The 27,487-nt window shown below is 44.0% G+C and overlaps 1 protein-coding gene across 35 annotated transcripts in view; it reads right to left on the bottom strand.

Moving 5' to 3' along the window:
* The window catches only part of dlg2 (discs, large homolog 2 (Drosophila)), a 255,544-nt gene that overhangs the window by 40,598 nt on the left and 187,459 nt on the right, over positions 1–27,487 (bottom strand). For 21 of the 35 annotated variants that reach the window (XR_003750082.1, XM_028982807.1, XM_028982801.1 and 18 more), the window contains 8 exons: positions 17,903–17,956; positions 11,885–11,935; positions 8,691–8,815; positions 5,672–5,841; positions 5,294–5,430; positions 4,852–4,996; positions 4,163–4,328; positions 711–770 (listed from right to left, as the gene is read on the bottom strand). Coding sequence is in view for 34 of the 35 variants with exons in the window: in XM_028982807.1 (XP_028838640.1) it covers positions 711–770; positions 4,163–4,328; positions 4,852–4,996; positions 5,294–5,430; positions 5,672–5,841; positions 8,691–8,815; positions 11,885–11,935; positions 17,903–17,956 (908 nt within the window). In the remaining variant the exon portion in view is untranslated. Of the gene's footprint in view, positions 1–710; positions 771–4,162; positions 4,329–4,851; positions 4,997–5,293; positions 5,431–5,671; positions 5,842–8,690; positions 8,816–11,884; positions 11,936–17,902; positions 17,957–26,964; positions 27,254–27,487 lie in introns of those variants that run through there. The other 14 variants (XM_028982833.1, XM_028982809.1, XM_028982825.1 and 11 more) reach the window with 4 other exon arrangements.

Here is a 27,487-nt window from a genome sequence, read left to right as displayed (position 1 = left end):
AGACAAGATCAGAGGAAGAGGGAGAAAGAGAGAGAGCTGTTAACGTTAGTCTGGCATCGTAAAAGCAAAAGACAGGATGCAGGAGCAGGAGGAGAACAGGAGAGAAAACGTTGCTGGAGAACGTGAGAGGGTGGTGCAAGTTTAGTGGGTGCGTGGCATACAGCAGTGGTGTAGACCGCACATCGGGGAGGGCTGTGAGGAAAGAACACCTCGCATTTCACCCTGCCAGCAGTCTCTTTTCAGCATTGCAGTACAATACTTCACAAGATGTGTCTTATGGACCAGATGGCCCTTCAGTGGAAAAAAAACATAATTTTTCTGCGGGGATCTGGAGTGGGATGTGACGGAAGAGCAGATACCAAGGGTCTTAAGCTGCAGCTCTGAGGCTAGGACACCATCCACTGTCATCCAGCTCCCAGCAGCCATCCCCACCTGGAGCTTCCGGCCCAACGCACCTCTCCTGGTACACTTCAGGGACATTCGCCAAACCAACGCTCTCACACAGACATGATCAGTGTGTGGCACTCGCTGTTTATTGCAGAACCCTCAACACCTCAACTACACAAGAAACACTTCAGATCTGCCGCTAACTTGAACTAGAAGAGGCCATCTAGTAGACTTGGACTAAGTCAGCTGTAGATGTTACACCAGCCTCAGATTCTGAAACAACAAACTGTGCATTTGATAGCGTCCCAGTCGGAGAGTCTCACCTCAACTGGAAGTGCTGGGAATCAAACCTGTGACTCTCCCCGTCATCTAATGAGGCATTTCTGATTGGAGAAAAAAGCAGATCAGCATTCACAAAACACACCAATCAGCATCCGCTCTGCAGATGCAGCTTCTAATGCTACTGAAATGCTACTGAAATGCTACTGAAATCTTCCTTAAAAGCATGCAGATGTGTCAGTTCTGTTCGACTCAACCAACATGTAGACACAACATCTGGACGAGCCACAGTGGGCAAAAAAGAACACAACATGACAGACGACGAAAAGAGGAGCTGAGTGTGACGCCAACACAGAACTGAAGGACACAGTAAACAAGGCCCGCTCCACCACCACCACCCTGGAAGTGTTTCCAACAAAAGCTTCAGCCTGACAAGGCAGCTGGCTCCAGAAATGGATTCGGAACACAGTGGTTCTGGAACTGGATCCGGAACTTGTTCTGGAACACACTGGTTCCGGAACTGGATTCGGAGCGCACTGGCTCCGGAAACACACTGGCTCCGGAACTGGTTCTGAAACACATTGGTTCTGGAACTGGATTTGGAGCGCACTGGTTCTGGAACCGGATCCGGAACGCACTGGTTCCGGAACTGGATCCGGAACGCACTGGTTCCGGAACTGGATCCGGAACGCACTGGCTTCGGGACTGGATCCGGAACGCACTGGCTTCGGGACTGGATCCGGAACGCACTGGTTCTGGAACTGGCTCTGGAACGCACTGGCTCCGGGACTGCCTCCGGAACGCACTGGTTCTGGAACTGGATCCGGAACGCACTGGCTTCGGGACTGGATCCGGAACGCACTGGCTTCGGGACTGCCTCCGGAACGCACTGGTTCTGGAACTGGCTCCGGAACGCACTGGCTCCGGGACTGCCTCCGGAACGCACTGGTTCTGGAACTGGATCCGGAACTCACTGGTTCTGGAAACGGAATCCTGACATGGACGGCTCTGTAATCAGCGAGCTGCGTGCTCGGCGTGCATTAGTCATGCTGACGCTCCTGCAGATGATATCTGCGCTGGAACCGCTCGGTGGCCCAGTTTCACCCCCCCGTGTCACGGTGGCGCCGCATGGCAGCGGCTCGTGACTCTTCCTCTGAGCCCCGGCCCTCTGAGAGACGCAGCACATGCAGGCAGACAGTCGAGGTCCCTGCTCGCCCGCTATTCTCCCGGAATAAACCAGGACGCAGCATGAGCTGCTCCAGAGCAGGACCGCAGTCATGTTGTATTGAGAAACTTTTTGTGCTGCTTAAAGTTGTAGCTGTGCACAGAAAAGCTGCCACAATGTTATACTGTAAGTAAATGCATTTTAAAGTCGGACTGTAGAAAAATTAGGATTGTACAAAAATCGATTAACATTGACATTCTTTTGTATCCTTAGACAACAGTGAACATTTCTGAAAAATGTTCTCAAACGTGTGTAGCCTGGCTCACATGTCAAGTGTGTGTGACCGCCTTAACAGTCAGACCACTCTGACGGCCAATCAGGACTATCCTCCAGAAGCGGAATAATCCATACATGATGAGTGTGACGCCGTGTCCCACTCCGGGACCATATGGGACTCTGGGCGGTGGCCTCTGCTGTGTTCCTGTACGTCTTTTTTTTTAATGGTGTTTGTGCAGCGTGTTACTGCACAGAAGCTAACGAAGCATGATGCTAGCAGCTGAACTCTCTCTCTCTCTCACACACACACACACACACACACACACACACACACACACACACACACACACACAGCATCCCAGAAAAGGCCAGAATGTGGCAGCCCGACTGGAGAGACAACATGAGACTACATCTTTATTTGAACTGTTTTTCCAGCATATTGCATAATAGTCACAGAACTTTACGAATATTATAGTGTTCACTATAAATAAAAAAACTATAAACCAATATAAAACACTTAATCACCCAGCATTTTACATTCCTCCAGCTTTTGCTGTTTCAGGTACTGGGTTGAGGAGCAGTGGGATGTGGGCTGTAGGCAGGAACTGGAGAAGAGCATTAACAGAGCTTCTTGTAGCCCTCTGGGAAATTCATTATTCACAATGTTAACATCCAGTCTGGTAAAGAATCAGAATCAGAAATGACAGCGACAGCATGGGGACTGCCTTAGTCTGAAACTCGCCAACATCTCCTCCTTCTTTGTTCCACGCCATTTATTCTGGAGCAATAAAGAATTGAAGGCTAGATGGATCAGCAGTCTAAGCCTACAGATTACGCCATTTCGTGAGAAGCACCTGGACCAAATAAACCTCTTACCCAAGAAGAATGGATGAATCTAATCCCAAGTTAAAAAGCTTAGCACAGGGTCGACGTTCGATCTGACTTACTACACCACAATCACACCAACTCTCCTCACACGGTTAAACGACAGAACAACCTGCCTGATGAAGAGTAAAAAAGTTGGGAGATTAATTAGACTGGAAATTCCGTTTTTTTTCATTATGACAGAGAGAATGAAGCTGATGTGATTGGATTTGGAGTCAGAAGCTGACTCTGGGTGGGGGTTCACGCTGTCACACTCTCAGCCCTCTGCTGGTGTCCCTGATGTTGGAACAGACTTTCTCTGAAGGGCGATCATGTCTCTCCTTACACACCAGCGGTGTCAGTGATCTCCTCAAAGCAATCAGCCACGGCCTGATCACTGATCCCACATCAGCGCTGTGTGATGCGGTCAAACAGATTTTGCTGCCTGATGAGCCAAGATTACTGAAAGTCATTAATTGTCACATGTGACACCTCGTCACACAGCAGTGACACAGTGAAATGTGAAATGTGTGTGGGGATGGTGCCTTGATCAAGGGGACCTCAGTGGCACCTTGGTGGTTCGGGATTTTGATTACGGGCCCGCTTCCTTACCCGCTTGGCCACAGAGGGGAGATGGACACTGGGAGGGAGAAATGGCCCAAAAACTTCCGACATCCATTCTGCTGCTGCTGAAGTGCCAAGCAGAAATCATGGAACAACTCCTCTCTGGAACAACTCCATAAATAAAAACAAACTCCATGACCATCTGCTACTGGAGCTCACGCCGTCTAATTCGGGGTTCTTTTTCTGGGGCTGAGAAATGCAGCTGCTAAATTCGACAGCATCAGCCAGATGCTTCATATTGATGAGCCCTAATTTCATTTTCGTTACATGCAAGGTCACAATTCTTGACCCCTGGTGGATGAACGGGCAACAGAACAAACACCATAAATGCAGGAGGAAAGACGAAAACCACAAGACGTGACCTGGAGACAGAACTCCAGACCAACAAGGGACTGATGGGGAGGACATAAAAAGAAAACCCCTCCGCAATCCCATCATGGACCATGATGACATTTCTGATTGCCTCCGGGTTTCCACACAATGACACTGGGGGGGGGGGGGGGGGGGGGGGACGACACAGATAATCTACCTGTGGCAAGTGGCGTCTGGAAGAAGGGAGGTAATTACCGTAAGAAGGAAAAACCATCCAACCTGTTAATGTCCTCTTCCCCCAGTAAGTGTTTGGGGAGGGGGGAGTACCTTCCAGGAGAGATGGGGGGAAGACTGGACTTGTACTCCAGAGTGCCGTTGTTGCCGGGGGAAGAGATATGATTTTCCATGGCAGGAGAGAAGGCTGACAAAAGAAAAGTCACAAACTATTGAGGGGAATACCATTCCTTGTTTTTGATAGAAAACAATCATTTTATCCATTCAAATGGTATCAAACTGATCAAAAATGGAATGCTGTGCTCACTAATGCAAGTCTGTCACTTTGAAAGGTTCATTAATTAATTCATTTTGCAATGATCTTAGTACAGTAAAAAACAGTTGCACGGATGAGAGATGCAATGAAATCAGAAACAAATTCAGACAAGCCAGTGGAAGGATATGATGCATTAGCATGTGGGTATAAATGCATTTTGCCATTCCTTATTTTTATTCAAAAACATTTCATTCCTCCAAACACATTTTTAAATTATCCAAGACGTATGAACAGTAGTTTGTATTATGTTATTTTCTTATGTTATTTTTTATTTTCTTGTTACTGTTCTTACTTAATCACCGATATCTCTATAAGAAGCACTTTAAGCTGGGAAGACTGTTAATGGCAAAATAAATGTAATAAATTCCCATTTTTTTTGAGCAGCGCTACTCACAGTGCGTGATATCAGGAGGCCCATAAGGATCTGACAGATAGACGCTGGTCGGTTTCCCCACCTTCAGGTAGACCACGTCGGACGTGTTCTTCAGTATGACCACAGCCTCCTCGTGGGTGACTTCTTCCAGAGTGTAGTTGTTTACCTGGGATAAGGAGGAGGGAAGAATGAAATCCAGGATGTTACGTAAGCGTTTCAATTCCTGCCCCAGTTGTTGATGACAGCCCGGGCCGCAGCGTTGCCAAATCCGACCCTGCTGATTGGATGACAGTGTGTCAACCACGATCCCATGGAGCGAGGCAGTGTGGACTTGATTAAAGCAAATCAATCAAGCTCCGCAGAGAGATTTGCCGTTTCTTCTGCAGACAGCCAGCTTGGTGTGAGACGGGCACGTACGCCAGGCTGCAGGCCCAGTTTTCAGATGCCGGTTATCAGAGCTCACCATGAGCAGCCGGTCCCCGACCTGCAGCCTTCCGTCCTTCTGAGCTGCTCCGCCGTCGATGATTTTGGTGACGTAGATGCTGTTGTCTCCAGGGATGTGCTGGTTGCCCACCCCTCCTGCGATGCTGAACCCCAGTCCTGAGGACACAGACAGAGCGAGACAGCGAGAGGCAGTCAGTATAATACACATCTACCAAGGAGGCCACAATTCCCACAGATCCCTGCCTCCTGATGGAGATTTAATTTAGCCAGCTCTCTTAAGACCAAGAGTCTCTTAATTAGACTTGACACCTTCTAGGGACCAAAATTCTAATGTTGGCAAAGTTGACAAGAACAGAACATAAAGTATTGTGAAGCAAGAGAGGAGGGAGAGCTTGACCTTTTGGTCCTTTGATGAGTTTGATCTCGATGACGGTCTCCAGCATGGGTCTCCTCCTGCGTACATACAGCCTGACGATGGAGCCGGCCACCTTCAGAGCCTCCACAGCCTTACTGTGTGACACCTCCGACACGTCTGCATCGTTCACCCGCAGGATACAGTCATTCACTCTGGAGCGTGGGAATAGGGGGAAAGAAGAGTCAGAAGACGGTTCAACCCCCCATGACACTGCAGAGCAGCCACTGCTGAGAATCTTCTGGAAGATGGGTGCCCTGGGGCCAAGGACAGCAGCCTCTGGAGAGTTCCATTGCTCGAAGGGAGCAGCTGCCCACATATGGCCTGTCTACCACATGGAGCATCAGAGCAAGATGATTGCCACACACACACACAAACACACACACACACACACACACACACACACACACACACACACACACACACACACACACACACACACACACACACTCTAATGAAAAAAAAAAAAAAAACAGCTTCATCTGGAGACAACAGCCCAGAGATTAAAATGTATATGTTAATATGTGAACTAAATACAATCTCTTATTACAGATAATGAATATTAAAAAGTTTACCCCCTGTTTGTGGGTCTTCTTTTTCAGACTATTTTTATACAGTACAAGGAAAATGAAGATGCAACATTGCGAAATAAATGCACACAAGATCATGTAATGATTAGAAATGCCAATTAATGAGCTTTTGCTGTGATGACAGCACTTCACAGTTAAGCTGTGAGGATGGTTTTGTTGGTGCTCTTCCTTTACTCATGTTAACAATCAACTCAACTCATATTATAAGCAATGGGCAAAATACTTTGAAACTGTAGTGATTGCTAAATACTGAATACTCTGCAAACTCTGTTACAGTACATTAAAAGTAATGTATTCAGAGTACATGTACATAAAATACATGTTTGAAGTGTATGTGTAAAAAAAGTGCATCTGTAGCAAAAATTCCAGCTGGTGCTTTGCATGTCGGCAAAATATCAACATAAACATGAGTTATTACATAATAATAAATAATAAAATGTTTGATTATGAATAGATAATACTGCTACATGTATCCTGTTACATCCCAAACCTAATTAGCCAATAGTGTTTAATCATGAGGTCACTCTGATGCATGGAAAATTAATTTTATTCTGTCAGATATGTAAATAAATATTCTGTCATAGCCTCTATATCCTCCATAGAATAGATGTGTACTGGTGTTGTATATTTGAATTAAATCTATCACAACTTGGAAACAACTGAATTTCACTTGAAACCTAGTGAAACAAAGTACATTCTAGAGGGCTCTCTACACCATCATCGAAACAACAAATGAGAGAATAAATTTTGGAGATTGGAGAATCTGTGTCAAGAAGCATCATGCACAAACTACTGAGAATTTATGCTGTTCGGACAACAATGCCGCACAAAATCCCAGAAGTGCTCCAGAGAATTGGGCCAGCGAGGAAAGAGGGACTCATACAGAGACCATCAGCTTCTTCCACCCGCACTAACGCCTCTGCACAATTATCCCCTCTTTTCTCTCGCCGTCTTGTATTCCGTCTCCCCGCTTAGCAAATACACTTGTTTTGAAAAGCAGCCAATAAAGAGCCTAGACCGACTCCCATTCAGACTCCCATTCTCCATTTCTCCTTGACTGACTTTGCGGGCATCTGAACGTGACAGTCCTCGGATAAATCATTCTGTCACTGTAATTAACGATTTGTTTTGCAGACGGGCACGGAGATGAAAGCATAAGTGTGGAAGGACCCGGGGTCTCATTGACAGCAATGATGAAGACGTGGACGATGAGCGACTGTAGGGTGGTGGTGGTTGTGGTGTATAGTAGAGGTGTGCTACTGATCTCATGATTTGATTCTAGTACGATTATCAATGCCTTGTTTATCGATTTATCTCATAAATCTTTTACATTACTTCAGTTGATTTTTTTCAAATACAAGAGATAAGTCACGTTCACCCTCGTGGATACTTTGATTTGCTACAATAAGCAGAAAAACTGTTGGCGAAAAAACACCCTGACGCCACAAATGCCAGAAAAACGGCTGGTTCAGACTTCTGTGACGTCAGGTGAGTACAGACTGAGCGCCGAATGTTTTTATGCTCATTGGAGCAAATCTAAATATGCTTTCAGACCAAGGTCTTCTTAAAAACAGTGAGTCGAGCTTGACGTGCCACACTTCATTACCAGAAACTCACCAAGCAACGTCATTATGATGTAATCGATTGTGCTCTGCACTGCATCAATGCAGAATAGTCCATGTCTGCATTATAAGATTAATTACAACACCTTTACTTAATAGGTGGACCTTTTTTAATACCTACACCAGCATCAAAACTGTTGGATTGCTCTGTTTGGGGTTATTTCAGGTTATGCTGTAGATGAGATCAGGACCCCAGTCACCCTGTCACTGACAGATGCTGTGCACCAACTCCACTCTAATCTAATTAGACTTTCCTTAATAACACTCCTATTTACCACACCACAGAACTCCCATGGAACTGATGGATCAAAGAGAACTTCAGCCAAGGGGAACTCAGGTAGATGAAAGATTTTTTAAATAAAATGCAACGTCCTAAAAAGTAATGGATTATAATACAAAGGACCAGTCGGATGAAAAAATAATTAAAAGCTAGCAGAAGATTAGTTCTTCTGGCCTATGCTGCAGCACCAGCTCCTTACAAGAGGATCAATGCTCAAACTGAACCCGAACCCTTGGGCATTAACTCACATGGAATTAAATGGGAAAACAGGGTTAGCAGTGAAATGTCTGCCACAGATAGAACACTGTTCTGTTCGTGCTGATATTATTTTTATGCTGATAAGCCTGTCAGCATTTTCTGAAAGTTCTAATCAGCAGATGCACCCTAAAGGAGGGTGACATCATTACCCTGCATGGGTCAGAAAGCTCAGCATGGGGGAGAGAGCAGCAGCTCATGATGACTCCTGTCATCTCCGCTGCCTGTGTGAGGGTGAAGAGGCGCGAGGCACGGACCTGAGTCGGCCATCTTCTGCTGCGGCTCCACCAGGGATGATCTTTGTGATGAAGATGCCGGGATCATCCCCGATGTGGGGGTTGTCTGTGCCACCGGCGATGCTGAAGCCCAGTCCTGAGTTACCCTGCAGCAAAGGGATACAAGGGTTCAAAACTCATGTTGAGTTCACTGATTTTTTTCTGATTTGGTGCATCTGGGATAGATCATGAAATAATAAAAATTTCACAGTATACTCCATGGACTTTTGTATAAAAGAACATTCTTAGAGTTTCGGACAAACCATGACCAATGTTTAATTGCTTAAATATTTTATATGAGCTCATCAGATATATAATATAACATATATCGTAATTAGTCTCTAAGGTGACATTATCACTACAAGATCATGAATCATGGAGAAATCAAGCAGGGGTGTGACCTCTCTTAGTGAAAAAAGATCATGGCAGCCATGATAAGCTTGTGATAACATCTAAATCTTTTACAGAGATTTAAGAAATCATCATTTAAGAAACGTCCTTTAGAAGTGAGTTGTATAAGAGTCACAGTGCTGCCTCTCCATTAGCACTGTGTCATATAAGAGCCATTCAGCGTTGGCCTCTGCATTAGTTCCCCACACAAACGATGACTGACTGTCACGAATTTACAACTACGTAACCATGTAAACACATTTTAGGATGGGCCTTTTTTAACTGCAGTGGAACACTCTGGTCCAAAGCTTTAATTATTAGTAAAGGTAGGTCTTCATAATTACTGAGCTGGTCCCCTGGTCAATAAATGCATTAGAGAGGGATGCAGGACGCAACCAATAATAACTCATGTGGCAGGAAACTGATGGAAGGAGGAATCACAGGAGGCTTGCTCTCTGGCTCTGCTCTCTTGGGCCAGCAGAGGTCTCTCTGTGAGGATCGGTGACGTGGATGATGGGGACTTGGAGGGTGGCTGTGTGCGGGGTGTGTGGAAATGAGGTGTTCAGGGACAGTGACGGAGCTGCTGCAGTCTCTCTGTGGGCCTTCAGATTTAGGACAAATCTCCACTCCCTTCGCTTGCCTTGACCTTCGCTATTGTCAGTGCTTCATCTCCAGTCACGGAGCCAGTCTCAGCTGTCAGAATTGTCATCTGCAGCCCTGCTAAGCCTCTTATCGACACTTAGCCTCAAGTGCACGTCTGCGACTTTTCTCATGCAAATTCAGTCTCCCAATTAAAGCATGCAAACTCTGAAAACATCACAAGTGCTGGGGCCTTTCCTCTGGGATCACTTGTCTTTAATGAGGGGTGAAGAGTCTGCAGTGAGTCCTCCAGTCCAGTTGAAACTTAAATGCTGGATAAGGAAATATGGAAATGAAATCCCTGCAGGAAGGACTAACAGCTCAAAAAACCAAACAAAAAAAAAAAACGGGCATTGCAGCTCTCCATTTGAATTGTGCTAAATGATGTACGTAGGGCACATTCTGCAATATTTTAACACATGAAGCGAACAAGGGGGAGCACACTGTAGAGTTTAAGGAAAATTAAACTACACCAATGATGGTATGTGGATCAAAATCGAAAGATACATCGACAATACATGGGGCAGTGGTGGCCTGGCGGTTAAGGAAGCGAGCCCATAATCAGAAGGTTGCTGGTTTGAATCCCGTTGTGCCACTGAGGTGCCACTGAGCAAAGCACCATCCCCACACACTGCTCCCCGGGCGCCTGTCATGGCTGCCCACTGCTCACTAAGGGTGATGATTAAAAGCAATCACATTTCGTAGTGTGCACCATGTGCTGTGCTGTGCTGCAGTGTATTGTGATGACAATCACTTCACTTTCACTTTCAAAAAATAAACATGTCATGAGACACCGGAAGGAAAACCAGAGCTGAGGTGGACTGGTGGACTCAAAAGCAGAAAATTCAACAGGGGAAAAAAATCTGACATAGAGCACAGTGGTGGCCACAAGAGCCCAGAGGCTCATGGGGCAAGAACCTTCTTGTTTGTGCACATCTAGTTCCAAAGACGCTCAGTTAACATTTTTGCTTAAAAAGGATGGTAGTGGCCTAGTGTTTAACACACTCGCCTATGAACCATAACAAAGTCACAGTTTCAAACCTCACTTACTACCATTGTGTCCATCGAGCAAGACACGAAACCCTGAGTGTCTCTAGGGGGACTGTCCCTGTAATTAAGAATAAGGGCGTCAGCTAAATGCCATGAATGTAAATGTAACATTCATTTCAACCCACACCTTCAGATCCCAGAGGAAACCTTTTTCTGTGCTGCCTGTACATAATGAAAATTGCTGACATCCAAAGCAAGAAGCCATGGACCAATAGTAAGAAATACCCTATAAAACTCACAGCTTATACTACGGTACTTTCTGGTTAGGGCATTTACAGAAAAGTTGTTTTGTCGATGTAAGATGCAAGTGGAGATGCTGCGAGGTCTTATGCATTGTGAGTGCCCCTCGCAGCAGCATGCACAGCTCAACCTTGCCTCGCGCAGAATTGAACCTGTCGCATGCCGCTCTGTGTCAATAAGGCCTCATCACTGTGGTGATGTGGGCGGGGAAGCGGTGGCGGATGGTGTGATAAGGTGGAGTAAACACTTCTCCCATTCCCCCCGTCAGCTGCACGAACCTGGAGCTTTTATAAATATATTGTATATATTTTTGAGGGGACGTACGAAGGACAGCTTGAGATGGGGATGTACAATGAATAAGTTGATCTGAAAAAAACTGAAGTCATCAATGCTCTATTGTTGGCAACTGACATTTCTTAATTTAAAAATTAAGAAAACATAATTTTTCAACTCAGACAACGTGAAAGAGCACACCAGCATGCTGAATACAGGAGAGCCTGGACCTGGACCATCAAAACTGGATTACAGCATACCTAAACAACTGATAATAAAATGTCTGATCCAGTTTCCATGCTTACGTGACTGTAACTAATGGACTCTTATTACTTGCTAAATGTTACACTTCAGTTCCTAATGTTGAGATCATAACAGATCACATCAGAGCTGCATTAAGCAGGCCTCTAATGGCCATTCACAGTTCAGGGTCCTAAGAAATGTAAGATGCATTCTGTTGAAAAGAATGTTAAAAAAAATAAAAATCCACGAAACCACCAAACCATAAAGAAAAATAAAAAACATTTGTATAAGGCAGGTGTGTAGCTTTAACTGTGCTGAAACTGTAACAATATGAAACTTACCCGTTCTAGCGTTATTTCCTCAAATTCATATTCTATCTCTGTCCCATTCACCTGAAACAGATAAAAAAAAAAACATTTTGGAACATGAAAAAATGTATAAGAATAGCATTTTTATTTAAAATGATTAACCTTGGACCTTTATTTTTTTATTTCCAGTTGGAAACTTTCCTGATACTTTTAAAGAATTATGAAAGATCATTGATTACAGGCCATGACTCTCTTTTCAGATGTACCATAGGACGGCTTTTCTGACAAAAAAACAAACAAGTTAATATCGGGGCGTAGCAGTGTCTCAGATTTAATTGCCTCAACTTGGGCTCCGTGGCACTCTGGGACACGGAAATCGATGTCTATTTACCTGCTCTGCCAGCAGCGCTAATTTATGCCATTCCTCTCCTACAAACCCTCCACACATCCCACCCCTGGCAGCAGAAATGACATTAACACCGCATCCTGCTGCGGAATACTGAAAACCACCACTCATCAGATTGAGCTGAACTTTAAACAAGGGTCACTAATGATTTTCATTACAGCGCCCCCTCATCATTCTGGATTAAACAATCGCCCACGCACCCCATTAATTCACTTTTAAAGTCAAGCTAAAGGAGAGACGTTGGTCTTCATGTTCACACCAGTTCTAACCCAAGTTCTAAGATAAACAGAGCTATACAAACCAGTAAAAATGGGAATAATCACACATGAAAAATGACAATTAAATAAATCCATAAACTGGGCAAAAAACTGGCTGATGATTTTTTTTTTTTCCAAATCATTTTTGAAATTTAAAACCCAAAATGGTTGCACTCACTGGCGATTTCGCTGTCTTTAGATAAACTGAAAAATGAATGTCCCGCATGAATGTGCAATCTCTAACAGCATTAACAGCATCTCTAATGTGCAAGACTAACAGCATTAATGAACTAACTAGAACAAACATAAAACTCAGTCTTTCTGAGATGCCACCTGAACAGAAATGCGGCATATGCACAGTGGCCCTGTGGGGATGAGGCTATCGCTTACTGTGGAAACATGTCATGTGGGCGGGGCTGGCAGCCATCTTGAGAATGACATTGCTGTCTCCATATTGTTTTTTTTTTTTTAATGCATCGGCTCTCTTGATGACGTGATTGTTCGGAGGCATAAATTAATCAGTGCAGATGAAGCGGGGCCACATCTCGGAAGCTTCATCAGGATCCGGGGGCGAGAGCTCTTCAGAGTGTGCCACGGCCCAATCACGCATACCCTGCGCACCCACCACAGGCGCCCACCACGCTATCACCACTATAATGCTTTAAAGATGCTGAATGTTGCCACAAACACAATCAGATAGATTATGGTAATTAATGAATGAATGCATATGACTAAAAATAGAGTTGAGTTTCGCAGCTCATTAGCAGCATCAGACATGGTAAACGGGAAAGAGGCAAGTTTTACAGTGTGGGGGATGGAGGTTGGAGGTGCTTTGAAGGTCAGTGGGAATGTGGCCTCTCCATTTCCCTGAAGGTGCGCCCTAGATATGACAGTGTGGGTGACATTAGCATTTTAGACCAAATCTGCTTTTCTAATCCAGGCCCAGTGGTGAGGCTGCAAGGAATTAGCTAATTGGCTAAAATGTTGGAAACTCATGATCAACACTCTTGGGTAAGCCCCCCTTATGAAATCACATAAAACCCTTAATATTTACATGGAAATTAACATAACCAAAACTGTTCATACTTTTCCTGCTTGCAAAACAACGAAGACCACTTCTCCACAGAGATTGATCAGTATATATTTTATTGATGAGCTGATTTATAACAAGAAAACTGAAAAATTACACAGCCAAAATTATTAGCCCACCTGACATTTAATGGTCAATAGTGTGGCCTCTCTGTCTTTCCACTGACAGCAGCCTCTCCCTATTGTTCATCACTAGGTTGGCACATGTCTCTTGAGGTTTTACGAAGCCACTCTTCCATGGCAAATCGTTCCAACTCATCCACACTGCGTGGTCATTGACCTTAAGCCGCCACCACAGATTCTCAATGGGATTGAGATCTGGGCTTGGTGAGGGCCACTCCAATTACTCCAGGTTTGCGACCAACCTGGAGGTATTATCAGGAGGCAGGACCTGGGGTGCAATCGCAGGCCCGGAACTGTCTGTGGGGAACTCATGGTCCATCGGGCTGGCGTAATGGTGGTGCATGATGCCGAGGGTCACCGCGGAGCAGGAGGGTTGGAGGGCCAGAAGCTGGACAATAGTCAGATCGAAACGGATCATACCGGGAGAGCGAGGATTGTCCGTGGGGCAGGCAAAGGCAACGTCGCTGGAAGCGTAGGGGTCAAAGATAATCAGGGTCAAATATCCAAAAGCAAGGTCGGGGTCAAAGGCGGTCGGCTTGAGGTTCTGTCAGTCATGAAATTGCTCACAGCACATGGGAAATTAATCGCCGTATGAGTTTGCAGCTAGTGTTTGTATAACTGTCATTTTATAGTTTTTGCCATCTTCCTTGTGGGTTCCTGGAGTGGCGATTGGTGACAGCCATGACAGGTATGCTTTGGGTCATTATCTTGTTGAAAGACCCAGCAGGGGCCGAAAGTGAGACTTGCAACAGATTTCTTTAAATTATTCTGCTTTCATGACGCCATGAACACGAACAAGGTTCCCAGTGCCTGAACCAGAAAAACAGCCCCACCACCGTGTTTAACAGTGGGAACCGTGTTTTTAGGGTTGATGGCCTTCTCCTTCTCCAAACAAAAGCAACATCCCTGTACCTAAAGAGCTCAAGTTTAGTCTTGTCACACAATTCAGCCCAGCAAACTTTATGGAGATGTGTGATTTCATCAAGGGGGCTAATAATTATGACAATAACTGTATTTGAAAGAATGAGACATTGTAACATAAGTGTACCCTAATCAGTGGAAAATATGGGAAATACAACAGGATGATTATGTTGCTGAAATTGGGCCATTTGATATCTGATACTGCTATAATAGAGGAAGTCTCTATTATAGCAGCAGAATCAAATTCAAACAGGAAGGGTGTAAGAATGGACATCGCGGGAGCCTGTTTTTGTCTTGCCTAACAGATGTCTGCAGGGGGAAGTGTGACATTCCTGTGTCGACGGTTGTGGGTGAAGATTCGACACCCCGGTTTTTACATGCCTTTTGTCCGACATCAACGTGCGAAGTATCAGCCGTCAGGACCGCCCACCCTCTTTATCTTCACCGAATGGGAGGCACCGGGGACGTGACATCAGAAACAACAGGTTCTGATTGGTCAGTGACAACTTCCTGTAGGCCAGTGACAACTTCCTGTAGGCCAGTGACAACTTCCTGTAGGCCAGGGGTATAAAAGTCTGCACACATGTGGAAAACCAGGCCTCTGAGCTATCTTGCTCAGGGGGGTTTCCCTCGGAAGCCGGAAGGCTTCTGAGACTTTATCTTCCCCTCTCTTTCTCTTCTCCCTCTTTACTCTTTCTTCTCATGTTTACTTTCTCTGTAACCTTGGTACCTTTTTACATTCAATATTCACATGTAACTACAATAATTATTTACCGGTGTTAATAAATTAGAAACTGTTCATTTTTAACCTCTATTGTGCCATGCCTCTTTCTGCCAGGTAACATCAAATTGGAGTGGTTGAATACTTTACTTTACTTTACTTTATTTGGCAGACGCTTTTATCCAAAGCGACTTACAATGGGAAGACACCAGCAATTCTCGTTCGATTTCTATAGAATATCAAGTATACAAACTAAGAGCCCTGATAAGGCTTAGACTTGTCATTGAAGAGCATGCTCGGAGAGTGTTGCTTTGTGAATACAGTGCTTTGTGTGGAGGGAGAAAAGAGTTTTTTCTACACACTCTATTCTCTTCTCCAACACCACATGGTCTTCATGGCGTTTTTACAAGGGACTATTAAGAACAAGCTTGAAAGCTCTGATTATGAGACAGGACACATACACATTAGTGATATTTCTACTACTATTTTTTACTACTAGAAAAAAAAGGTGAGTGCTACCATCAGTCCTGTCTCATGCCAACAGTAAAGTCCCACCGAAATCAAACTGTCCACTTAGGAAGCAACACTGATTGACAATCAATTTCACATGCTGTTGTACAAATGGAATAGACAACAGTTCTATGTCATGTGTAAAAGTTCATGTGTCTGACTAGGATCCGTGTAATAGATCAGACCCCCTACATGAAGTAAACAAAACACAGCTGCATAAATTGTATTAATTCATTTAACATGATAAATATTTATAAACTAATCAAAATGATTAATGAGTTCATTCTCATTCATTTTCCTCTTTCCTGTATGAACTGTGGTACAGAATGAAGTCAAACTAATTGAATCATTATTTAAATAAATAAGAGCGCTGGCATAGCCTCTGCACTCTGGGTAGTCTCTCTGGCTAAAAGGATAAGGTTAAGTTAATCTTTCCGTAATATACTAATGTATGATGTCAGACAGGGCAGCATGGGATGGAAAACAATGAACCTAAGCATACTGCTTTTATTTGAACTCCACATGTGCCCTTGTTTGTGTATGCTTGCCATAAAGGATTAAAATGATTGTGTGAAAATGCAATGCGAACCCTGGGGGTGCAGGTACCAGTAACAGCAGCCAGGCTTTAAAAGGCTGCTCTCTAAAACAGAGAGCAGCATGAGTCATCAGCATCCTATTTCCTGTTAAGTGGCATCATGAGCAAAAAAAAAAAAAAAAAAAGTCTTTTTAGATTCTGATCTGATTGTGTTTTATGATAAGAGTCTTGTGGACCACAAGTTTTTTTTCCCCCATGCTGGGTCTCCTCCACCTCTCAGGACCGAATATTCCTGTCACCCGATGTATGAGAGTTTATGTATGAGTTTCATCAGGTTTTATCAAGCATGAAAGTGAACAACAATGTACTCAACACATACCTGATATGGCATTTCAACAACCAATAGAGTCATGGAGTCCTATTTTCAAGATATTACTTAAGACATTGTGCACTGGATATGGATATGTCACATTCACTAGTTTGCCAATATTAATGACAGCTGGTGATCTGGTTTGGTAGCAGACATGGTACCAATTTAATAATAAAAAATATCATGTTTTATTTTGAGGAAATAAACAGGTCATTATATTTTTATAATGACAATAATAACAACAGCAGCAGCAAATAGTTATTATTAGTAGTAGTATTATATGATAATTGGCTGGACATTTTGGGTATAACAAAGTTGAAGTTACTTGAAATGTTGAGTCATGAGAACATATTAGAGAGCCTGTCTGGAATTCAATATATTAAGTAAAATGACTTGTGTGATTATATCACCAGGGCGGCACCGACCCACCCTGCTCTTTCCCGGCCAGACCCAGTCAAAACGTGCTAGACCAGACAGGTGCCTGGTGTCTGCTGTGAAAGCGAGACGCTGCCCTGAGCACAATTTAAAACAGTTATTCTGTACAAAATGCAAACTGAAAATTGCTCTGGTTAATATAAATAAATAACCCCAATAAGCTGATTTCAGAGAGATATAGTGTAGGTGTAGCGCCGTAGGCAGGGTCCTCTTCACATGAAAGGCTGTGTGATTAGACCCCTCCTCCTGAATGCCTCTGCTCATGATCAGACCAACGCTGCTGAATTATTCAGTGATGCTACATGCGCAATTTTGTTTTCTGGGCCAGTGACAATAGAGCTGGCATTTTTTAAACAATATTTAAGGAATAATCACACAATGCTGAATCAAAAAAAGTATCCTTAATGAGCAGCTACCAAATTATTTTGTGTTTTGAATGTATTACTCCGAATCATGTGACATTACGGACTTGCTGAATATTTGCTTGAACTGGGTGCGATAAATCTTACTGTATATAAGTGTAGACATATTGATATAGATATAGTAGGCATAGATGGATAAGAATCTTTGTTTCAATAGACTGCAATCTTTCAAATACACCAACATTTCACAAAGAAAGAAGGACAAAGGACTGTGCATGTTAAGATAATAAATGTATGAATATTTAAGAAAAAATAAACTCACGTAGGGTACGGACTCCAGCGTGTCGGTGTTGACTATAATCGGGGCGGGGCTTGCCTGTGAGGAGAGAGATAATGTTGAGAGTTAGTCGGAGATGCACAGTCACCACTGTCCTACTTTCTATTAATGGAAGCTGAGCTCAGCCTGTGTGCTGCTGTGACAGGCCACGTTGGGTGCACTTACACAAGCACGTACATTAAACACACAAACACAACAACATATTCAGATTCTGCAGAAAACAAAACAGTCAGGTAAAGAGGAAAGCGGGTTTGATTATTTATGACCCCATAGAGAGTGTGAGAGTTGGGGGAGGTGAGGAGTGTGAGCGTGATGGGGCAAGTGAAGTCGTACTCGACCCGGTAAGAGCGGTAATGCGGAGTGAGCTCACACACCACTCTACAACAATCTTAACACACAGTAGGACACTGACACACACAGGATCCTGTCTGAACAGTTGGCAGTAGAGACAATAAAACCTCACAATATGAATTATGCAGAAACATATTCTCACAAAATGTGATGCACACTTCCACTTACAAATTAAACACACCTACCTAGTGTGAGAAGCAGTTTTTCTAATCTATTATGTTATAAATTCTTAGTGTCTTACACTCTGTGTTTAGCTGGTTTTGAAGATAAGGTGGATGGGTCACGGCAACACGCACCGATCCTGCATAGCAGTGCAGTGCAGATGCTGCCCGCCGCTGTGCCCCTCTGCGGGTTCCCACAGATCTGGGGCAACTAGCCCTGCCCTGCCAATCTGCAGCATTAAACCCTCAACAACACAACTGATTACTGCACAACACTGAGTTTTTTGATAATGGGTGGCGCTGCGAGGCTTCATGTTCTGTAGGCCATGAGGGAAACTTGTTAATAAAACACTTCTCATTGCGCTCACGTAAGGGCCCGAAGAGATGGGTTTGCCGTCCTGGTGACAGTGTGACAGCTTCACATCGAGTTGAAGTCACAATCTTCTTCAAAAAGCCCAACTACTGACAGAAATGCTGTCAAAACTCACGCCAAAGTCGACTACAGGCCGCCAACAGCCCAGAGAGGGGGATATTTTGTGGTGCTGGGGGAAGTATTTGTTAATGTCCAAACAGACTGCTGGAATTATAGCCCTGATAACCTTTATGAATGTTTGGTTTGCTAGTGTGTGTGTGTGTCCAAAGGTGACAGATCATCTTGTGATGTCCACAAGGGCAATGATGAGATAAGAACATGAAGAGAAACAGAGGAGAAAAGGAAAACTGGGCACACGAATGAGGAAGTAAATTTTTACACAAAATGTCCTCTCCAACACCCGTTTCTGTCTGTAAATTCTGTAGGATTGTAGGGATGGATCATTTCTGGCCTCCAGTTGACCCGCTGTGTCAGATTTCATCAAAACCAGCTCAACTCCAAGACCCGATGCCTGTGCCAGCGCTGGCCGTGACCCCGGGAATTATGGAAGATATCATTCCGCACAGCTCTTCCACCTCTAGCAGAGGGTGAGTGTTCAGCGCAGATGACTGACTTTGAATCGCCTTTTAAGCATCAAGTAGTGCAAACACACACACACACACACACACACACACACACACAGGTGAGGGAATTAGCATTCTTGGACACTCTGCTGTTGGGGTGCTGATCGATGCCAGCGATTGATATGCTTTCTGCTTACGCTGCACTGCTGCTAATCGCATTAATGGATCTCGGCCCTCGTGAGCAACGGGGGGCCAGCACTGCGGTGGCACGCCGAGTGGCAGGAAGCGAGAGAAATTCATCATGTGCCATCGTGCAACGTGCGCATACTGACACCAGCCATTTTGAAGAGTTCATTAGAGTGGCATACACAGACGTCGACATGGGTGTTACAGATGCCCGGTTACTCACAGACCAGAGAGTGACCGCAGAGACGTGGCCTCCATCTTGGAATTCATTCATTCGGGAAAAAAAGAACAGTGAAAATGATAACATTTGAAGAATTGTTTCACTATCGGTTATAGTATTTTTGGTAGAGACACCAAGTCTTTTGTTGGGACATGGCAACAGAGCCAGATTTTTACAGCTCTGCCAAGATGTTTACAAAGCTCACATTGTTTCAACACGCGTGCAAATATCCTGACGTGCAACATAGCTGCTGATTTACGGTTTTGTCTATACAGTCTTGTATGTAATCAGTGTTAGACACTTTTTAAAACACACCTATCTAGCTATCTGTCTACGTAGTATCGGTCTACCCGCTTGTGTCATGGTTCAGAGTGAGGACGTGTATGGTTTATTTTACAAGTGACAAACAAAAAGCTGCATGAAGGCCATGTAGCAACATGAAGCAAGGCAGGTTCAAAACCAATCTCTCAGGCCACCATCAGAAACGAACAGTAACAAAATCTAGCATGTCACAAAATGTCCTACTATGGAAGTCTGATTATCAGAAACTAAAAAAGTAAACAGATAGTAGAAGAGAAATATGTAATCAAACATCCAAACTGTGCCATTTTAAATTTATTAGAACTCAAACTATAATGTTTTACTTTACATGTCACAATAGTTATTCACTCCCTCTATTACAGTTGTTTTGTGGAATATAATATAATAATTATACAATACATTATTAAATAATGTATATTTCATAATTTCATGTTATTATTTAATACATTTAACACAGCTATAAAAATGATATAACTAGAGCAATAATACTAATATAATTACATCATTTTAGAATTGAACTGGATTGCAATAGATAAAACTGGAGAAGATTTTCATAATGCAATATAAAAAAACCCCAGTGCAATTAAAATCAATAGAACCAATCTTGTGTATGTTCTGCGCTGGTAAGCGCCATTATGTAAATAGACCACTGTGCATGGCATTGGTCAGTTTAAATGACTGACACCTCATTTGAGTTAACAGAGCAAGTTGAAATGAGAGGCAGTCCTGGGATAAATGTACATCATTCACCAATCACAAGGATCCAAAAACAACACAAAGGGCTTCTCTCGTAATATAAATGTACAAAAGCCGAGAATTTATTGTACAGATGGCCTGCCCCAGTCTAAAATGTGTCTACAACATGTTACTTGATTATGGCAATACAACATGCCCCAGATGAAAGCAAGGATGGGAAGGATGCAGCTTGTTGTACAGCCAGTTACCTCACCAAAATAGGGCAGGAATTCCTATCTCTACGTAATTTGACATGACAACAATCATGAAAATAAAATCATGCACGTATTAGTAAAATTATTTTCACACTCATCACCCAGTAATTTTTTTTTGCTTTGTCACCCATTTGTAAGTCATATAAGACCTGTTCATGTCCTGGCAAAGCCGCAATTGCACAATAAAATAAATTACGATTATGAACCAAGCATGGTGGTTCACTGCAGCCTAAGTTAATAGGGTGTTATTAGCCTAGTGGGTAACACACTCGCCTATGAACCAGAAGACCCAGGTTCAAACCCCACTTACTACCATTGTGTCCCTGAGCAAGACACTTAACCCAGCAACTTAGGGTTAAGTGTCTTGCTCAGGGACACAATGGTAGTAAGAGGGGTTTGAACCTGGGTCTTCTGGTTCATAGGCGAGTGTCCAGGGGTGACTGTCCCTGTAACTACTGATTGTAAGTCGCTCTGGATAAGGGCGTCTGATAAATGCTGTACATGTAAATGTAAAGGTAATGGCATTTAGCCAGAATTCACACACAACACACACCTTTTACACACTTTGAAGGCTGGTACAGAATGGAGCCGAGCCTCTGACTTGGGGATGAGTGGCATGTCAAGTCTATTTTTCATTAAATGTTCTTTAAGCTCTCACCTTTCTATGCTATGATGCATATTAACATCTTCATGCTTATGTACTAGCAGAAGATCTTGATGGTCTAAATGGTCTCAGATGACTGAATTAGTCTGTTCAGTTGACATCTGTGCAGTAGAATTTGTTTTTTTTTGGACTATGAATTAGAAATCATTTAAGCACAGAAATAATGGTAGCAGTAGAAGCAAAAAAAAGACTAAATGTGCCCAAGCATGTCAGCTGCCAATCGGACATACCATTATTCACTTACTGAAATAAAACAAGTCTTCTAACATGGCTTCAGAAGCAAACCACACTAAAAAGTGAATAAATATTTGTAATAATAAATACGTTACAGCGCATCTTTCATCTTAATTTGAAATATTTAGTGCCTTTCCGGTTGTCTAGGGCCAGCTTTCCTTGTGTGCATCTTCACCATCAAGCAGGCTGGTGACCCAGTCCATTTGTCCACCCTCTGCCTCCCACAAAACACACAATTAAGTGTCTTGGTCAGAAAGCACTGGCCTGTCTCTAAAGCCATTCAACCCACTAGAGCTGGTCCACTTTATCAGTGTCGGATGCTCATTCTACTGCTGGACACGAAAAGTGAGCCAGTGTGGTCATCTCTCATCACAGGAAAACAGAGGAAGTGCACCCGCAAATTGGATTAGTTACAGTGAAGTCAGTAAACCCAGCTTTAATGTGACTTATTTCAACTCACTATTGGCTCCTTACATTCCTATTCTAGGAAGAGATTACTCTTTTTGCAAATCTATTAATTAAGATAAATTCTTATACATAATAAATTGAGAATCAAAAACTATATTATTTTTACCCAGTCTTCTGTTCTCATGACATCAAAATCAAGTTGGTAGTCACCGATTTGAGATTGTTTAAAATGTTCAACCTTGACCACTCACTCACTTTCCATATCTGATTAGTCTTACTCAGGGGCACTGGGCACAGGGTGGGGACGCACCCAGGGTGGGGCTCCAGTTCACAGCAGAGGTGCATTTTTTTGAGGTGCATGGCTTGTTCACAATACACAGAATGTTACCTTACCATTGACCTCTGACCACCAAAATGTACCCAGCCCAAGTGTACTCAGTCTGAAGAAATATCAGAATATATTCCTGAGATTCTGTGTTTAAAAGTATGTATGATCAATAACCAAAATTAACCATAAACAGACTTTCATTGCAAAGATGTGAGTGCTTTGTTACACAGATCCCTGGATTGATCTAAATGTATCAAAGACCTTAACAAAATTATGAGTCTGTGTCTCTTGTTATTATTACATATAATTAGATTTTACATTTAGAACTGCACACTAAATAAAACCTAGCAGTAGGTACAGTATTTAAGTACAACGGTAGTACAGCTAACCTCAACATTCACACTGGCACTACTTTAGAACTCGTTTGCTAGGCATCCTCAAGATGTACATGAATATATAAAAAAGGAAAGAACTGCTTGCTGGTTGTCTGTAGTTGTCTTGATGATAAGAAACTACCCTTTTTGTTGATGTAAAAACAGAACCCTTAGTGAGGCGGCATGGAGAAATAAGAAAGTGAGCTACCGCCTTCAGTAGCCCAATTTCATTGAGCAGGACTCCAGAATGTAGCTTTGTGGAGTTATTTATTTAACCAAATTGATCTATATATAGATGTATGGTCTCAGAATTACATCATACTTATGTATCTCAACACACATTGGATGCACCCTCCTTCTAAGTACAATTCATTGTAGATTCTTTATATTATATGTTAAGAAATTAAGAAGAATGGGATAGATGGGCTGGTTGTGCTCTTTTGGCAGCACGGAGACATGAAAACCCATAAAAAAATTTAAAAAGTCAATTTTCAAACACAGCAGTTTCATCAGACTAAGCCGGCAGCTAAATCAGTGATGGTGAGAGGAGCGGTGGGCCGACACCGGTTAGAACATAACACCCTCATTTAACCCAGGAGGAAACATTCTGAGGGAAGAAGCTGTCAAAACCCTTCAGGCTTGGCCGCGCGGTCAATTTGGGTCAGAAATTCCTGTGGACAAGCTCAAATGCCTTTTCGGGGCAGTGGTGGCCTAGTGGTTAAGGAAGCGGCCCCGTAATCAGAAGGTTGCTGGTTTGAATCCCGATCTGCCAAGGTACCACTGAGGTGCCACTGAGCAAAGCACCGTCCCCACACACTGCTCCCCGGGTGCCTGTCATGGCTGCCCACTGCATTTAACCCATCACCCTGAGTGAGTAGAGGACAAATTTCACTGTGTGCACTGTGTGCTGTGCTGCTGTGTATCACGTGTGACAATCACTTCACTTTCACGTTCACTTTCATGACTAAATCGCTCGGTACTATAAGATGGCTGGAATAAAGTTTCTGTGAGAGCCTCTTTAGTTGCTCCTTTAAGTACTGATACAGATACGCTGGGAGGCATTTGATCCTACAGGTCTCCCAACAGGTGAGGATCAGAGGGACGTTTTGAGTGAAATATATAAAAATTGATGAAATCAGTCAATTGGTTCAGAGCCTACCTAGTTCCTAAAAAAACATTAAATAATGTTGCCTGAAGATCCCCAATTTTATGCTGTATTTCACTCTCTCACATGCTTACATTTAAATTTTTCAACTTAAACAAACATACCTTATAGACAAAAAGAATATGAGCAACCATATAAGCTCAATGCAATTTCTCTGCACATTTGGATAAAACGATTTAAGAAAACCGTTAAAAGATTTAAAAACGTGTTGATGGTTAATGCCATACCTGCAACCACCATGTCATTATTCCCATGCCCAACCAATAGAGAAGCAAGAAGAATGATTCCAAACCAATTCATTACGTGATGAGCAGAAAAATGGCTTGTGCTGCCAGCCAACGCTCTATAAGAGTGAACCCTATTAGAACAAATCTTGCTGCTACCACTAGAGACCGAAGTTGTAATTAGAATGTCACTCTTTATTAGAACAAATATAAAATAGGAGAATTGCATAATTTCTGGCAAGTTAATGAGTAGACATGGCTTCTCAAAATGTTACTTCAATCATTTTCTTATCAATATAGTTACAGAAATAAAGAATGATCAACACGTGCCCAGGCCCTCTAACTCTCCTTTGGTGAATCTGTGCCACTGACAAGACAGACGCTGTGTGTCTGATTCAACAGGGAGGCCCATTCTTCACAGAGGTTAATTATGTGTTACGAACCGCAGTGCACTATTTAATTACAACTCTCTGTCTGTTATGAATAGGAATCAGTCTGGCTGTGGGAATTATACACCATGCTGGCAATCCTGGAGACAATATTACACCCATATTTCAATTAGTGGGAGTCTCCCCACTGTCAGCCGCTGAGCATGAACTGCTGCTTGCCTAATGTGAACAGCACATATCTGCTAAATCTGATCAGATAAAAGGATTTAATACCAGTCTGTCTGCCAAAACATTAAATGCACTGAATAACACTGATTACCTGGTTTGAAAATTTGGGGTTAAAATATATTATATAATTATCATAATATATAATATATTATGATTAGAATTTGATGCTAGATGTGCTAGATGTGTAACAGGTCTTGTGGGGTGTTCCAAGTATGTTGTGCTCTGGAATTGGACGTCCAGAGCTAGAGCCATCTAGTCTGATCCCACAGAAGAGCCACAGAAAGTTAAAGCTGTAGCATGGAGTAATAGGATAACTACGATGGGCCAGATGGGTCAACATAAATGCAAATGCCGCAACACGAATGAAATACTAAAAAAGAAGTTACGCACACCGGAAATGAGGCTCATTACTGTAAGTAAGTGACCATTCATTAATGAGCGATGTGAAGTGATTATGTAAGGGATAATGGACACTGCGTTCATATATCCAATATTTTCAAAAATGTTTTTTGCATTTGTGTTGACCCTTCTGGGCCACAGTAGAAAACCTTGTTACCAGCAACCCACAGATTGTTGTGGACCACTACACCCACTCATGTGTAATTCCACTCTGGGAGAATATAGCATACGGCTGTTGTCAGGGCTGATCCAAATAGAGAACGTGAACACATTTCCATTATTTTCAATGAAGCCATGCAGCAACATGGGAGGGACGAACTCCCAGTGCACCCTCGAAAACCCTCTAATCATGATAAAAGGATTTCAACAAGAAGCGACCAGTTAAGCAGGTGATTTGTACCTGTTTCAATACGAACATACACACTGCAGGGCAGGTGGTATTAATGCTGTGGCTGACCGGAGCGTTCCAATGAACGACTGACGTTCTGATTAATACCCGATTGATTGAGGTGGGCAAATTTGACAGATGGGTTAAGCAGGCTTTTCTACACCAGCATTTCTGAAACGAGTAAAAAGAAAAGTTCAGCGACTGCTCCACTTCCCTCTGCTCAATAATTCAGGACACAAACTATGTTTAGAGCAAAGCTTGGCAATCAATAATTTACATCTGTTCATTCACACGGCGAAAAAGAAATCTCAACACCACAGGCAGAGATGTGCGCAGCTGAGGAACGAGCTGAGGAGAAGCTGGTTTTGCCGACTTTTTCTCTGTGTTTGGGTGCATACGAGGATGTGTTGAGCACAGACGCAGCTCAGCTGCAGGTATTCAAACGGCCAACAGTGCAACATCATGCTGAGAAGGAACTGCGTCGTGGCAGCCGCACTGTCCCCGCGCTTTCCACACAAGCGGCCATAATGGTGCAGTTTAAATGCGGAGAGCGACACACGAGTGCAATGCCAAAGTGCAAGAGGCAATCAGTGTGTGTGTGTGTGTGTGTGTGTGTGTGTGTGTGAGAGAGAGAGAGTAAACTGCCAAGTGCTCGGCCCAGCTGAGCGGAGCAGGGCTCTGATGTGCTGCGCCGGGGCTGTGGACTGGCCTCATTTTCACCAGTTTGCTCCCCTCCATCTCTCCCTCTGCACCTGATCTCCTCCCCAGCCCCCTGAGCCCCCGTCCTCACCCCGTTTCCCACAATCCCCCGCACTTCTCCGCCCGCCTGGCCAGGTCCCATCTACTGTGCTCAACTCTCCATTCGTACCGTGGAGACCTTTGTACAGAGGTTATGGCTTCAGAGCACGTCAAGCATGTCTTTTTTCCGCGAGGGAGCCTGGCTTTCGGATTTCAGGTTCGGATTAACCAGATCGCCCTCAGAAAAGAAAAGTGTAAAGAGTTTACTGAGGTCACACCCCGTCAGCCAGGATCGTCCCCCGAAGATGCCACCCCGCAGCTCAGTAGACGAAGAGGAGGAGGAGAAGCATGCACGCCAGGTCTGCACTCGCTCCCTACTTTACCTGGTAGGGGTCCTGCCAGCCGTGCTGACAGTCGCACTCCGCCCACAGGTCGCAGCTGCCCCCCTTGCTGCGGAGCACGGCGCCGCGGCCGGGGCTCCTCCACGAGCTCTCCGAGCGAGACGGCGTCAGCTTGGCGCGCTGCCGGGGCAGGGTGGACATGGACGGCCACTGGCAGGAGCACTGCGCGGGCTCGCCGCCCCTGCCGCCCGTCTCCGCGCAGCAGCTCTGCTGTTTGTTCAGATGGGCGGTCATCATCCCCCCACCCCGTCCCCGTCCCCGTCCTCCCTCTGCCGTCCGTCCGGGGAAGAAGCAGATGTGGCGAGGCGGGTCGTGCGTCCGGGCCAAGGAAGAGCCCGTCAGGGTCTGAGAGTCAGAACCAGCAGCAGCCGCAGCGCCGCCGGTAGTCAGAGAGCGTGCGAGAGAGAGAAAGAGAGAGAGGGAGAGAGAGAGAAGAGAGACCAGACGCACAGCGTGACCGAGAGGAGAGGCGAGAGAGAGAGAGATAGAGAGAGAGAGAGAGAGA

This window comes from Denticeps clupeoides, chromosome 6 (genome assembly GCF_900700375.1).
Source record: "Denticeps clupeoides chromosome 6, fDenClu1.1, whole genome shotgun sequence".
NCBI classification, from domain to species: domain Eukaryota; kingdom Metazoa; phylum Chordata; class Actinopteri; order Clupeiformes; family Denticipitidae; genus Denticeps; species Denticeps clupeoides.
This window is presented reverse-complemented; position numbering and strand designations above follow the sequence as displayed.